General features: G+C 40.7%; 1 protein-coding gene across 5 annotated transcripts in view; it reads right to left on the bottom strand.

The window, feature by feature from the left end:
- Positions 1 to 14,592, bottom strand: part of phf14 (PHD finger protein 14) — an 84,796-nt gene extending 70,204 nt beyond the window's left edge. For 4 of the 5 annotated variants that reach the window (XM_076754197.1, XM_076754199.1, XM_076754200.1 and 1 more), the window contains exons 1-4: positions 14,494 to 14,592; positions 9,600 to 9,710; positions 7,505 to 8,268; positions 6,307 to 6,439 (exon numbers count right to left, since the gene is read on the bottom strand). In XM_076754197.1, the coding sequence (XP_076610312.1) occupies positions 6,307 to 6,439; positions 7,505 to 8,268; positions 9,600 to 9,710; position 14,494 (1,009 nt within the window). In that variant the 5' untranslated portion in view covers positions 14,495 to 14,592. The remainder of the gene's footprint in view (positions 1 to 6,306; positions 6,440 to 7,504; positions 8,269 to 9,599; positions 9,711 to 14,493) is intronic. The other variant, XM_076754198.1, reaches the window with a different exon arrangement.
- Between the last annotated feature and the right edge of the window lie 1,230 nt (positions 14,593 to 15,822).

Raw genomic sequence — 15,822 nt, 5'->3', positions numbered from 1 at the left:
AGTGATGACTACAGGATAGCTTCATAATCCCTGAAGGAAAGATTATCCTTGTCAGAAATGACGAGCTTGGCAGGAAAAAAAGGGGGGGCAAGGTAGAGTTGACTGAACCAAAAGAAGTACTTTTAACTGTATTGAGATTTAATAGAGAGAAATGTTTCCTTGCCATCAACGAAGGCTGCTGTATGAAAACATAGGATAAAAGTTAATGCACAGGGGTTCCCATGGGCTTCATGGAATGAAAACTGATGAGCGCCTCAAATAAATGTACCAGCCATCTGTTATCCTGAGAGCATATCGATGGCCCACAACTTAATGAACTGTAAGGATGCTTACACTTCATAAAGACAGCCACAGGAAGCTGGAGGAGCGCCTTCAGGTGAACAATGCCAGAGAGGATTTGAGAGGCCTGAAAACCATCTCAGGCCACAGCAGTGACAGAGGGAGGGGCCCAGAATCTAGAGACCGGGAATGGGCAAATGAACTGAATCTGTTTTTCAACAGATTTGGCTGGAGTAGACTGTCACCTGGCTGACTGGACCATCATCTACCTCACCAACAGGCCACAGTATGAGGCTGTCGGATGTGGTGGTCTGCAGCATGGGGGCTCTGCAGGGTACAGTGCACATCCGCAACTTATACGGTGATACAGCCATTGTTGGACGTGTATCACAGGGGAATGAACTGGAATACAGGGAAGTCATCATCAACTTTGTCAACTGATGTGAACAGAGCCACCTGCACGCAAACACCAGCAAGACAAAGGAGATGGTGACAGATTTCAACAGGAATGTGTCACAGATTAAACCGATCAGCATCCAAGGTTTAAACATAGAGCGTGTGGATGTGTACAAATACTTGGATGTTCACTAACCGCAAACTGGACTGGACAAACAACACAGATGTCCTGTCCAGGAGGGGTCAAAGGAATCTTTATCTGCTTAGAAGACTGAGGTCCTTTGGAGTATGTAGATTTCTCCCACTATCTTTCCACATTAACACATTAAAGACTCTTGTTAATATTTTAAGGCTAATAATCCCAATATTTTTCTTTTCTGTTAACAAATTCCATGCCTAAGCCTGATGCACCATCTTTCTGTGCCACAGAGCTCCATTGTTATTCAAAAACTATTAAAACATTTTGATGGGCCACAATGCATTAGGTTACGTTTCCTTCATTACCATGATCACACACACTGTACTTTATTTTGATCCAATCCCACATACACTGTCCTGCTGCCAGAAATACTCATTAAAGCACCAAATAATTAATAATCAACTACTGAAAGCAGCCCCCAACAAATGCAGTATTTGAGTAAAATCTGTGAGAGATGATAGATATTTAGGCCTTGGGGCTGAATTCCACAGACACATGGGGGAAGTCCAAACGTACTGAGAGAATGACACATAGCTGTTTTTGTCTTAGTCACAGGATTTCTTGACACTAAGAAATAAAATCAGGCTTTTCAATTTTGTTAAACTGAACAAATAAGGTGACAGCATAAATGAGATGAGCATGTTTGGGGAAATAATTACATTTACGGTACATTTACACATAATTTCCCTCACATTTTTATCTAAAATGGAATATCACTTTCACATCACCGGATCAGAAAAGGATGACGGTTTGACAATGATGTACTATTAACATTAACCTTTTCTAAAGTAACATATCAGTGATATGAGGAAACAAAATAAGGGACCTGGCTGTACAGAATACTAAAAGAAACCAGCAGAGCTTAATACATGAATACAGTATGCAATAAAAATGGCCTTCTTTGGCATTTACAGTCAAAGGCAAATCGAGGATTACTTGTGGTCTGGTAATGATGTCTCCCTGTATGACTGGCAAGAGTCTGATAATCAAAAGACAGGATGGTAAGAACAGGACTCCTCTATGTGCTCTGGGTAGATTCTTGCTTTGTGGATTTCTGCCCACTCTAGCTTTTGATCTCTCACCCAGGTCTTGAGTGTCTACCTTTCATGTCAGCCTCTCTTCTTGTCTGAGAGGGAGTGATGGTGTCCGGAGAGTGGTGTGAATGCAAGAACAAAGGAACAGTGAAGTCGAGCTGCAAGACTGACTCATTTGAGGTCTAGATATTGACGGCTCATCTCTCATCTCTGCCTCAAAGTCCTTCCTTGTTTGACCTTTTCTTAACCTTGAACAAGGTACTTTGTGATCTCTAAAATGAGCACACATGTTACAGGTACATCTTTTCAGCAGAGGTGCATGATATTATCTCCAGCTTTAGAACTATCACTCATCTGGCAAGGAAGTACACAAATAACCAAATTAAGTTGTCAACATACTGATTTGTTAATGGGGCAGGATTATTTCATTGAGCATGTTTTTTTTTTTTGTTTTTTTTTTGATAAAAATAAAATGAGAAGCCATTACAGTGAATAAAGGAATACTGCCCAGTAGCAGCATGCATAAGGAAAATAAAATAGGGCCCATATTTCACCCCTGAGGCACCCCAAACCAAATTTTGGCCAATAAATAGAGTGTTTTTCTTTGAAAACACAGACTTGTCTATTTTCCAGGTACACTTTCAGGAATTCAAAGTGTCTCGTGTCAGTGTCAATGACAATGTAATGGTCAATTGCATCAGACACCGCGCACGCTGACTGCTTTCTGTTTCAAGTCACATCAGTGTCACTTTTTACACTTGCAGCTCAGCTCAACAGCCTGATGTCGTTGTCCGTCGAAGAGCACTGGAACAACACTAACTTTTAATGAACATACATTATTTGTGGCGGCCCTCCATAATTTCACCCTTTGCCACATATTGATTGATTATGATTTTTGGAGAGATAACCCCACACAATATCAATTCCTGTAAATGCTGGTGTGCCCTCTCCTGCTTAATGTAGGCATAATTATGCCATCACTTTGTAAAAGCTTGTAAGTACACTTGATGGTGCCGATGTCATCTGGTATCATGTTGGTTTAGACTGTTTGCACTGGCTAGATCATTACCAACAAGCCTTCTCCACCTGCAGCTCATGTGCTGTTGTGAAAATTGAATTGTGAGTGAAACAATCCAAAATGTGAGTTGTGTTTTTTGGGCAATTTTATGAGGAGACATTTCTAAGTACTTTACAAAGGCAACCAGACTTGCTTGAGGTTCTAGAGGACGTTACGCTTTCCATCCAAGAAGCTTTTTCAGTTCTAACTGACTGGTGGAGAGTCCAACACATTTCTCCTCTTGCAGGATCACCGACCCAGCTGGCCATCATATGAGTCGTTAGGGTCTCATGAGACCAACAAAACTCTAATCAGTTCATAGTTGAGTGCACCTGTCTGAGATATATGATAATGGGATGGATGTGAGGTCAGAGTAACCGTGACCTTTACTGTGCTCACTTAATTCTAGAGTTCATGTGAATGTTTGTGCCAAATCTGAGGAAATTCCTTCATGGCATTAGTGAGATGTGACGTTCATGAGAACTGGCAAACAGGCACCTGAAAACATAATGCGTCTGTCCACAGCTGTTGCTGGCACAGAGACATAAAAAATGATGCAACATAATTCGTTTACACGGAGAATTAATTTTTAATGGAGAAGCTAGATTCTCCCGCTATATAAGCGCACATACTGTCTACTCAATATGTCGCCACATCAACAATTGTGCTTATGGGAGGACAGGACACCAGTTCCAGGTCAAACTAGCCTGCATCGGCATCACGGTTCTTCATAATCAAATAGCTACATCTCAAGGTAACAAGATTACAGATCAGTTCTCGGCAAAATAAATGCACGGAAAAACCTGAATTCATTAATGTTAGCAATACCTTAGATCACAGTGCAGTACTTAAAAACATACCTCATGACACAAAATGCTCTCAGCCCTACACGCAGCTACACAAACCCATCCACCAAAATAAAGTTATAATTCCTGGATCTATTCCCACATGTTGACATGACTAATACATTTCAAATAATTGGCAAAACTATTGAAAATTGAATATATTAATTGCTAAGCTGTCAGATAGATTATGTATCATGACAATTAAACCTCCAATAGCACAATAGATCTATCCATTTGAGCACAAGTACACAGGATCTCAAAACATATTGCTAGAATTAAGTCCCATATTTTACTGCCACGGAAAAAAGAAACACCATTGATGTCCTTGGAGAAGAAGATAGGAACTGGCCGCAAGTGCTGCCACTGCCTCCTCCCTCTCAAGCCTCTACTGCAAACCACTTAGGCTCCGTTCTGTGTCTTTTCAGGGAGATTAAACATGTCTCAAAGGAAGAAAATATCAACCAACCAAAGGAACAAGATAAATTTAAGACCTGCTTCTAATATCTCAAGTCTGCTGTGGAGAATTGGTGATTAGGAATGAGTGTGTGTGTGTGTGTGTGTGTGTGTGTTTGTAGGAGTGTGCACATCATAAGAGAGTGTGCGAACTAGACTGTCTGAGATTATCTAAGTCCTGCTTGCACCTCAAAGGTGGTCGCCGCTTCGAGGCTAAACCCTGACACATTTCAGCCAATCACAGTGAAGTTGGGCTGTGCCAGTGCAGTGCAAGCTGCAAGTCTGTGTGATGTTATGTGTGATTACAGGCATATGTGAGCAGGGTAGCTGACTATGTAGCCTAATCAATGTTGGTTAACTGTCAACACTTTCAGTAATATAGTGTCATTTTATGATTAAATCTGTAAAGCGCATTGAACTGCCACTGTCTTTGAAAGGGGTCATCAACTTTCATTTGTCCAAGGGCCAAAATATGTTTTTTAGGGGTGCGCATAAAGAAATAAAAAAAACACTTATTAAACCTTATTAGCCTTCTTTGTATCATATTTTCGCTTTCTTACAACATTAATGCTAGCCGACATGAGTGTTGAGTGTGAAAGGTGTAAAATCCATACTAATGAGATACTTAACTAGGAAATTAGTTCAGGCCTCCACCAAATAGGCAGTCAGTGTTCAATACAAAAGTTACTGTTCAACTGCCAATGAATGAGTCCTTATCTCAACAACAACTCCTCTTCAGGATCCCAGGGAACAAACAAAAACACTCAGTTTGAGACTCATTCCAAAAGTTGGCCAACAAAAGAAACTCAAGTGACACCTCTTGTGTCTACTAGACAAACTTTGTAATTCTGTGACAACTCCTGAGTTGCCCTCCGTAGTATAGTTGCTGTCAGCTCCAGGGAATGGCCAGCCTGGGAGCCAGGCGTTTTGATGGTGGGTCCAGGAAGTAGAGAGGATGGAGTTGGAAAATAATCCTCTTCTGTAGAGAGGGTGAACTATGAAGTATGAGCAAAACTGATTTCTTGGCTTGTTGCCAGGGACTGGCAAGCTAACGGACGATCATTCTCAGGACAGACTGGCCAGACAGACCTCTTCCACTGGTGAGTAACGGTTGATGCGTGCATTATCTGAATTCATTAATATTCTGTATGGGAAGCTGTGGCTGGTTGGATGTGGCCCACAGGCCTCCAGCTGATGATCACTGGTGACCCAATACAAGTGCAGCCATTTTGCCTTATACAATATGCAGTTTAAAGGGGAAAAACCCACCAACAGTGTATGACACGTCATCTGAACATTGTTTTCTAGGTCAGGACACACACCAGTAGTGTTTTTACACCGTCAGAAAGGGCCAACTCTTAATTTTTATGTTAAATGTCATCATGAAGCTGTCTTGCACTTGGCTGCACACACAAAAAGTGACAGAAGTGGTTGGCAACTCCTCTGCACACCTGGCCAGTGGCTGGGTAAAATGACCATGATGGTCAGATTGTCTGCACTGAAAAGTTACAATATTGGATTGCACTTTTGCCTCTATTCTAATATTGGAAAGCAGTGTGACATTGGAGGCAAGCACTTCTTTTGAAGCTAAATGAGGCCCTAGAACTCTCTATGATGATGACAGTGACATCAGTCTTATTATCATTTCCACTACGTAAATGAGTAGCTTAGAATAAAAAAGTACGGTGGAATCACCTTTTAACATGCAGTGGTAGTAAAGCAGATACACAAAGTACAAAATAACTTCTATCTGGTAGAGTTTGCTGGCAGTGATACACAGCCTGAGAGCACATACTGCCAACTTCAGGGGAAAGTAAGCCCCCAAGCACAATGTACTTCCAGAAAAGTTGGTTGATTAAGTTCAAAATTCACTTTTTAGTAAATTTAGCTTTTTTGTTAGTTTTTGACTGGGGATCCTAATGGTTGTTCTGAAGAGTATAATTCTATGAAGCAGTCATGACATTGGACAGTTGCCTGGCAGTTTGGGCATTTGCAGCTCTGGATATATGTGCACACTAATATACTGGACTAACTGCAGCTTACCTTCATGCACGGTCACCCCACAGTTGTCACACTGGATAATCTCATCTGCATCCTCGCTGTTGTCGCCCAGACAGACGCAGCAGATGAGGATGTGCTGAGTGCTCCAGGTCTGGGACCTGTCCAGCAAGGCATCCTGGGGAATCAGGAGACAGAGCCACAGTAAAGCCACTTATCTTATGTCCCGCCGCCCCCCCTGGATCTGACCACAGATCCAGTAACTGGCAGTTAGTAAATCCGGTATACAATGCTCATGGACACTGTGAGTCGATTACAACAAAGGCAGAAATTCTCTTGCAATCACTCAGATACCATCTAAACCTCTCATTGGATTATATGGTGACTTTGTGACTCATATTGTTGTTTGGTATTATGGAATGCCATACAGTAGCCAAAGTGATAACTGAATACCTCATTCATCTGCAGTGCTTTACATAACTAGGACAAGGTGGAAGACTGCATTTGAAAAGCAAAAAAAACTTTCTTCCTTTGGAGCTACATCTGAAATTCCCTTTTAGCTTAAAAGTCCATGACTGTTTATGCGTTTGGCAGCTGAGCTGGCAGGGGCACCCAGACACAGTGTATGTAAACTCATGCTGGTAGCTGTAGCTACAAACAAGAACACACAGTTTTTTATTAGCAAAGGTGTTGATCAAGGACCACTCTACTTAGTATACAACTAACATATAATTTCTTTTTCTTTCTTTCTTTTTTTTTTTGTTAATTTGAAAGCAACCCATGTGTTCCAGTCCTTCACTACACTGCAGAATTACTGACTTGCTTGTCTGCCTCGCAAGCTAACACTGTAAGGCAGTTGCATTTTACACAGTCAAAATAGAAGCCGAATCATTTTCCATCAGCTGGTAATTTAATGTGAGCAGCAGTTTAAAGCCTGTGGCTCATGTCATGTCTCAGACTACTCTACGGCTAAAATCAAGACAGAGCAGCTAATGATAGACTTTTAACATTAATGCTTCATGCAAAGAAGCATTAATGTTAAGCATCATATACACAACAAATCTGTTCGCATAGACAGTGAGTGGGAGGCATTCTGACCGGTTAATGCACAGATGGGGTGTATTCATGGAGCCTTCTTTTGGTCATTGATTCCACAAAGGGAGCACAGCAAAAATGTATGTAGTAGAAAATATGTAATTTAATTTCAGTTGGACTAGAGGTGTGAGACTGGAGTTGCGCTCACCTCATTGCCTTTTCCCTGGGACATGCTGTCATTAGTCAGCTCTTCATCAAAAGTACTTGTGCTCTTTGCTTTCTTCTTGGGTTTCTTCACCTCCTTGTCACTATCACTGCTACTGTTGTTGTTGTTGTTGTTGTTGTCATCACTGTTTTCCTTGTCATTATCTTTATCTTCATCCTCATCGTCATCATCATCATCATCATCGTCGTCGTCATCATCATCGTTCTCATCGTCATCGTCACTAGCACTGCCACCGTCCTCTTCCTCAGTCCCTCCTTTCTGAGCAGCTGCTTTGCCTTTCTTCTTCCCTGCTGTGGGCCTCCAGTCGTTATCATCCTCACTGTCGTAGTCGTCCATCTCGTTCAGTTCCTCCATGGTGGTGAAGTCCAGCAGCGGGCGGTTCCTGCGGAAATTCCATTTCTTGGGCTCAGCCTGAGACTCTTCTGTGTTCAAGCTGCCAGACCCTGACGTTGAGGTAGACTCAGTGCCAGCAGCTGCAGCAGGTTCAGGCTCAGGTGTCTTCTTGCTCTTGCGCCTGCTTTTGGGTGTGGTGACAGTGGGGGTGTCTTTGGTGGAGCTGTCTGAAGAAGGCTGCTGTTTGGTCTTCTCATCATCTTCCGTCAAGTTGTCCTCAGCAGCCAGGTCTTTGGCCTCTTCTTCATCTATACCGTCCTCGGCAGAAGCAGGGTTGTCTGAGTCACTTTCTGAACCTGCAGCACTCGCTTTAGACCCTTCTTCATCACTGCCATTGCCTGTGCCATCTGATCCTATCAGAGCACAAAGCAATGACAACAGATTCAAAACGGTGAACAATGGGGTCTGGTTGATAGCATCTGTAGGGACTTTGAGTGACATGGTATTTGTTTGGACTTGTCTATGTATTTGCTCCCCAGTACGTATGAATTATTGGTAAAGATTTTGGGACCGTACTTATTATTATTATTATTATTATTATTATTATTATTAGTAGTAGTAGTAGTAGTAGTAGTAGTATTGGCTCAATATCTGTATGGGAGGTGGCACCAACAGTTTCCTTATCATTTGAACTGCAACGGCCAGTTCCCTCACACACACGTGCACACACACACGCAAATGAAATTGGGTTTGCAAATACAGGGGTCTTTCACTTCCACAGTCCGACACTGGTTTGAACATCATAGTTGCACACAAGGAGAAAGAGCGTGCACGCACATGCACACGCAAGCATACATGCATGTACACATACACACAGACACAAAGTTTCATTCTGATCTGCCATCAAGTTACTCAAGAAATTAAAGATAATTAGCGACAGCTGATATGACCTGCCAGTGAAAGTGATGGTCAGTGTCAGCTAAAAGTGAGAAGCTGTAACATGAATGTTTTGAACACAAAAATACATGCATTTTTCCAACCTCACTGCAACTCATTCACTCACACCTTTGTGCCAAAATATTTTTCACATTCCGCTGCTTACCCAGGTGAAAAGGAGTGCATATGAATGCCTAATGAAGAGACTGAGAATACCAATCATTTCAGTCTTTGACTGTTGGCTTTGACAAATTTGTACCAAGGTACCACGCAACTATTTTGACTTTCATTTTTTTCCAAGTAAAAATCCAAAAGATTCTATAATTCCAGCCACACAATTTGTGAGAGCTTGCTGCTATTCTTTCTCTTGTGTTATTGTTAAATGAATATCTTTAGATTTTGGACTGATGTCACTTTTGGTGAGTGTGATGGGCATTTGTTACTATTGACAGAGACTTTAGAGGCCATGTGATTAATCGATTAATCCTAAAAATAATAGGCAGACTAATTGATAATGAAAATAATCTTTAGATGTAGCCCTATAGCAGTGGTTCCCAACCCTGGGATGAGGATCCCCTCCCAAGGAGTCTGAGATAAATGTGAGGAGCTAATAAGATATTTAAGGAATAAGAGAGAAAAATACATATTCTCTTACAGAAAAGTTGTTCATACATACTGGGGGTTGTACACGCTAAGAGAACTTTAAGAAGATCTGCAACAAATCCTAAATTGGATCTTTCTTTAATTGTTTAATTGGGATGTAATACTATTTGGTTTAAGGCTGTTAAGTTACAGAGATTCTGCTCACCTGAGGCATCTCCCACTTCAAAGTCACTGTCATCTGAGCTGTCATAATCCAAGGCATCTAAGAGGGAGGCAGCGAGTGGCTTGACCTGCCGGCGCTTCAAACTGCGGTCCACTGAAAAAGGAGAGTTGCAGAGAACACAACACAAGAAAACATAATTTGAGTATACTATTATGTCCATCAAGCAAGATAACAAATGTGGATTTAGGAGTACAGTGACAAGCAGTACAAAAGGATAAAAAAAACTACCTACACAAAGCAGGTAATCAGAGAAATCCTGTTACTCTGTATCATGTAAAACCTGTAATTAAACTGTTGCCTAAAGATGATTACTCCCACTCACTGATATTATAATCAGACCTAGCCTCAATGCATCAATGACGAAAAAATAAAATACAGATTGTCAAAGGAAAATTATTGAAAGTCTATCAATTCTGTCATCCTCTCTCTATATATATGCATACAGTGACTAATAAAAAAAAAAAGAAATTATGTGCAAATTTAGACTAAAAGTATTGGTTCAGGCTCAGGTTGGCCGTTGTGCTACGTGATGGTTTCTATAGATGGAAATCATTTCAAAAACCAATTAAACTTTTCATTAATCAGTTTTTGTAACTTTATCGGGACCGTGTTGTTCCCTTTCTGAAACAGTATCAATCAATCAATGAATCAGACTTTATTGGTATAGCACTTTCCACACAAAGCAAAGCAATACAAAGTGCTTTACATCATAAGAATAAAAAAACATTCCCTCCCCAACCCCCAACACATCCATTACCCGTACACCACCCTGATCCATGCACAAACATTTAATGACTATGTTAGAAATACTGACTCAATAAAAAGAGGAAATGAGCAAACGCTACCATAACCTTTCATGAATCTGCATGGGGGAAACACCAGAGGTAGGATAAAAATGTAAAACTTTGTAATAACCAAATAAAATAAGTGCTAATAAAATAATAGATAAACAATGAAATAAAGTCACTATAAATAATGTGAGTAAAACCAGAAGTGTAAGGCGGGGTATTAAAAGGAAAATATAGATAAAAAAAAGAGAATAAAATAGCAAAACCACTGAGAGGAGACGTGTTGAAGCAAAATCAGACATAAAAAATATACATATAAATAGTACAAGTACATGAATTTTAAGTCCCATGCTAAAAAAGTGGATGTCTGTTTCCAGGTATATGCTTGACATAAGGAGCTAAGGGGAGTCATAGGTTTTCATATTTAGTTCAGCCTCAGATTTCACCTTCTGATGGCACCCCCACAACACAGAAAGATGTATCATACTTGATCAAGCTGTATCATGCTTTAATCATAATTCCCACAGTCACTGTTTCACTTCACTTTGTGAATACAGAGCAACAGTTACATCCTGGTAACTTCTATTTTACCTTGTTTCATTACTGAATAGGAGGCTGCTGCCATGCAATTAGGTTTACGTGAATTCAATCTGTATGATAGAAAGCAGTGATCGTTGTGAGCAGGCAGGTCTCCATGGATAGTCTTAGCCGAGACTGATGAGTCTTAAACGTCCCTAACATTGTTTGCACTATCAACAACTTCTGCCTGTATCAGAAATTTGTAGGTGAAAACACAAACAGCAAATCACAGTTCTTACGGTTCCCCACATGGTATCTCCGTATCCCCAACATGTAGCTACATTTTAAGGAGGCTAACATCAGCAACAGTGCAAGCTTAAGAGGCTACAGGCTCCTGGCATACACTGTAACATCTCAATGTCCAGCTATAAATCAAACTTCAGTGGTACGCTCAGGAATTGCTTCTAGGAATTTAACAATTTCTCGCGATATCATGATAGAAATATGGCCCCATGCCATCGTGGAACTGAGGCACTATCGACCACAATGTTACATGGTTATTTACTATCTCTCCCTGTCGAAAGTGATATTGTTTCTGTTTGAAAAGCAAAAGGCGCAATCATAGTAGTCCAGAAGACTCCCATCATCCTTTGCATGCAAGCCAAGCACTCCTGAAAATAAACCCAAATAGAAAGTTACGGATGAACGTGCCAATAACAAAAAAGCAATTGAGGATGCTCCATCGACCTTTAGAGCTGATGTGGTGCAGCCTTTCTGTTTCCCCTTTTCAAGAACTGACAATGGCGAAAAGGAAACTCACAAAGGCAAATCAACATACAAATACTGCCGGACAACAGTCAACCACCATACCGACAATATACCAAACATGAGAAGCCATTTGGCGCATCACCATCCAGCTCAAATCACAACAACAACATACCGTTAGAAAAGGCTTCAGCCAGGCTAAAGGTGCCCGAAAGAAGCATTGGGAGGCCTGCTTCAGCGTAAGGGTTCAACAGCTGAAACAATAACACCACGCATTGAGAAATATATAGCCAAAGACTTAAAGCCATTTTCTGTGGTTGACAACGATGGATTTCAGAGGTTAGTAAACATGTTAGAGCCGAAGTATGCTCTGTACCAAGAGACGAAAGCTAAAGTGACACAGAGCCTCAAAGGAGCAGAGTGCATCTGATTAACCACAGATGGGTGAACGTCACGGGCTACTCAGTATTATATTACAGGCACAGCTCATGTTAAGACCAGCAAATGTGAAATATAAAACTTTGACCAACAGACATAGCTGAGGTTTTGAAATCTGCTGTTTTGAAGTGGGAGCTCAATCATCACAGTATTGCTGTCTTTACAGACAATGCATGATATATGGATGTAGCGGTGAGAGAGGCCGCACTGTCCCTACACATTAAGTGTTTCACACAGACTTTAAACCCCGCTTCACCAGCGCGTTTGAACATAGGCCACTCCAGCCATCTGCTTGGTTGAGTGAGGCAAGCAGCAGCGCTTTTTCACCGCAGTTCAACTACCACAGCTGAGCTGACCACTAAACAGAGACTGTTAAATCTGCCAGGACATAAACTGATCATGGATGTGGTCACCTGATGGAACAGCTCTTTATATTATACACTAATTTGTTAATAAAGGGCATTTTTTTCAAGTAATTGTTCTTTCTTTTTTGAATATTGCATTAAAAATCAAATCATGGTCTTAATATCGACGTATCGTCACATCTCCGGTTTCTACTACCAAATGTCACTTATCTTCCACTGGTACATACCACCTCCCACAGCAATACTTCCTGACATTTGCTACTGGATATTATCACATGTGGATTCTTAGGGCTATGCCACTTCAACGAGGGATGCACTCTGACTGTTCTACTTGCATATATCCATGAAAGCAGCACATCCCTCATGTTCTATAGACAACATGCACATCACAAAAAGGTGTTGCTTGTTGCATTGTTGATCTTTGTTATTTTCTGTTACTGTGCTTGCTGTTATGCATCAAAACTGTGAAACCCTAATTGGCAATAAACCTGATCCTGAGGTACCAGCTGTACATCACACTTGGCCCTTCTCAGTGGAATGCAAGTGGCACACTTTTTCTGCCAGGTGAACTGCAGCAGAACAACACCTGTCAAAGAGTGGCATATCACCAACTAGCAGAATATGACACTAACGCAAGGGTGACACACCATCAGTACATGTCGGTGGAAAACAATTCCTACCTACCAGTCTAACACCAATGACATGCCATTTACCCACAAGTGGCCCACAACAGGAACATTCCATAAACAGTAATGGCATATGGAAGAGTCAGTAAGAGCCAGTATATGGTGACGGCAAGAAGTATGTGCCACTAGAACATGATGAGTGATATACTGTATTGTTTACAAGTGCCATATGCCAGTGGAACAGCAGCAGAATACCAATAGTGAAAAGTGACATGCCACTAACATACGGCATGAAATGAAAGGCATGACAGCAGTCACATTTTGATTTCAGCATCGCTCTAATTTTCTTAGTCTTAGTCTATTGCAGTAAACTTGGGTAGTCTGCCACCAAAATCTCACTGGAAACTAAAAAGTACTTCTCTGGGACCACTGAACCTGGTTTAATATACACACAGTTATGTGCTGGGTTTGTAGAAGAAAATAGTACCTATAAGATTTTGTTTAATAGCATGACGTATACAGCTTTTCTACAAACTAACACACAGAGCAGCTCTCTTTGCATCTGTCCTCGTTCCGGATTTGGGTTTTATTCACCCTCCTCCTTGTAGAGAAGGCCTCGCGATTGCTATCTGTTTACATTTTGCAAATCTTTTCACAGCCACTAAGACTAGATTATGCTAAGATGCGACAACAGACACGTGAAACTGTAAACATCTGTTTTTAGCATCTGCTTTTATAATAGGTACCTTGATGCTGACATGTAAGAGTCGTGAACGTTCCTCACCTGCACACTGCGTTTGATATTAGCAAGCTGTTAGCAAACAAAGAGAATCGCTGCGCCTTTGAAGCTAATGTTACCGAGATCGGTAACGCTGGCGAAGTATTGCTCTTTCGGTCAGTGGTGAACTACACTGACTGTCTGCAATCTGCCCAGTTTCGGTATGCAGTAATTCCGTCAAGTAACCTCACATTTACTGTAGCTGTGTCCTCATCTCACATCCATGTCAATCGAGCAAGGTTGTAGCTACCATTAGCTAGTCTTTCACGTCAAACTACAGCACTATTACCCAAATCCTCCAGTGAGCTTCGCCCAGCTATAAATATCAGAATATCATTGAAGGGTAAGATCCCGGTTAGACTGGCAATAATACACTGAGCAAAGTACCAAACTGCACATACAACTAACCAGAGTTAGCATTGTTAGCAACACCAAGCGCTATACTTGTGAGCGTAGCTAGGCTATCTTAGCCGAATAGCTGCTAATTAGTAGCTATTCCGCCGGCAAATAATATTAAATTGGTGTGCTGGCAAATCCTGTTAAACAAAATCGTGTCGAATCTCACTGGAAAGTTACAACGTGGAATGCAGGACTCACTCTGTAGTTCGTATTTACTACAAGGAACGAGGCAGGTCTCCCCTTAGCAGCATGCTATGTGGACAATGGAAACCAGCAGTGACGTAAAGACGACTGGATGTTGTTGCCATGGGGATAGTTAAGATTGAAGGTCCAGGGTGGCTGAACTACAGAGAAATTAATAGAATTAAAAAAAAAAAAAAAAGACGGGGGTGTAAATAAATAGGCATAATGCTACGTATTATTTAATTTAGTTTAAGTAATTGATTTCCTGAATGAAGTGCTGCATTGGTATGGTATGAACATTTCTTTCTGTTTTTTTTTTTCTATAAGTATTTAGAAGACAGAACTCACCTGTTATATAAGGGTGAAAGCTGAACCCAGAACACTGTGGCAAGCATCACAAGCAAATCTATGATAAACAATGAAAAGTGAATCAAAGTATTTGTGTTTCATTAAAGGGCTTATTACTGTTAGACCATCTCTTAACTGTTGTTATATCAGTTTCAAACTGGTGTTATGGACAGCAAAACACAACCATTGCCAAATCAACAGGAAAAAACAACATCAAGTGTCTCTGTAAAGTGTTATTCCACTTTGAGCCTCCAGAACAGCTTCGCTGCTCCTTGTCATAGTGTGTGTGAAATTCTTCTGGAGGAATGAAGAGCTTTCTTCTAAAAGGTATTCCCCTTGTATTTGGAGTTTTGATGATGATGGTGTGGAGCACTGTCTTGAATATTGCTCCACATTCTTCCAAAATTGCTGAGAATATGATAACTCAGAGACTTTAAAAACCCAATCATAGCCTGTGAATAGACTCATTGATTGTGTAAGTAGAAGGGCCTAACATCTGTACAACTACATATGATGAAATTTTAGCAGTCAGTGTTTGGTGTCAGCACATTAAAATCCCATTCCCTGAAATCAAATACATAATATGCCCAGGCTTCTGGGGCATTCCTTCAGATAGGGCCAGCTAGTTTTTCCTGATCTATTACTTTAACAAAAAATTGTGCCATGCAGAAATGGAGAAAAGGAGTAAAAGAAAAGAGTAAAAACCAAAGCAGTGAAAACAGCAGAAAGACAAACTGAATATATAATAACTGAAATGAGAGAACAAAGCCAAATGAAAAGGTCTAGGTTTTATTTAAACATGTGTGGAATAACATATTGAGTTATGGTTCCTGTTTTCAACTGTGTTCATACAAACATCTAGATGATGAAATTGGATAAAATGTATTAGAATATAATGTATTTTTTTGTTTTCATCCTGTTAATATGTTTGGAACAACTCGCTACCAAAACAAGTTCAGATTGGATTCTTTCGAGTGCTGAAAATGACCCTAATTA

This window comes from Chaetodon auriga, chromosome 17 (assembly GCF_051107435.1).
Source record: "Chaetodon auriga isolate fChaAug3 chromosome 17, fChaAug3.hap1, whole genome shotgun sequence".
Lineage (NCBI taxonomy): Eukaryota > Metazoa > Chordata > Actinopteri > Chaetodontiformes > Chaetodontidae > Chaetodon > Chaetodon auriga.
Note: the sequence above shows the minus strand (reverse complement) of the source record. Positions and strands in the feature narration are given on the sequence as shown.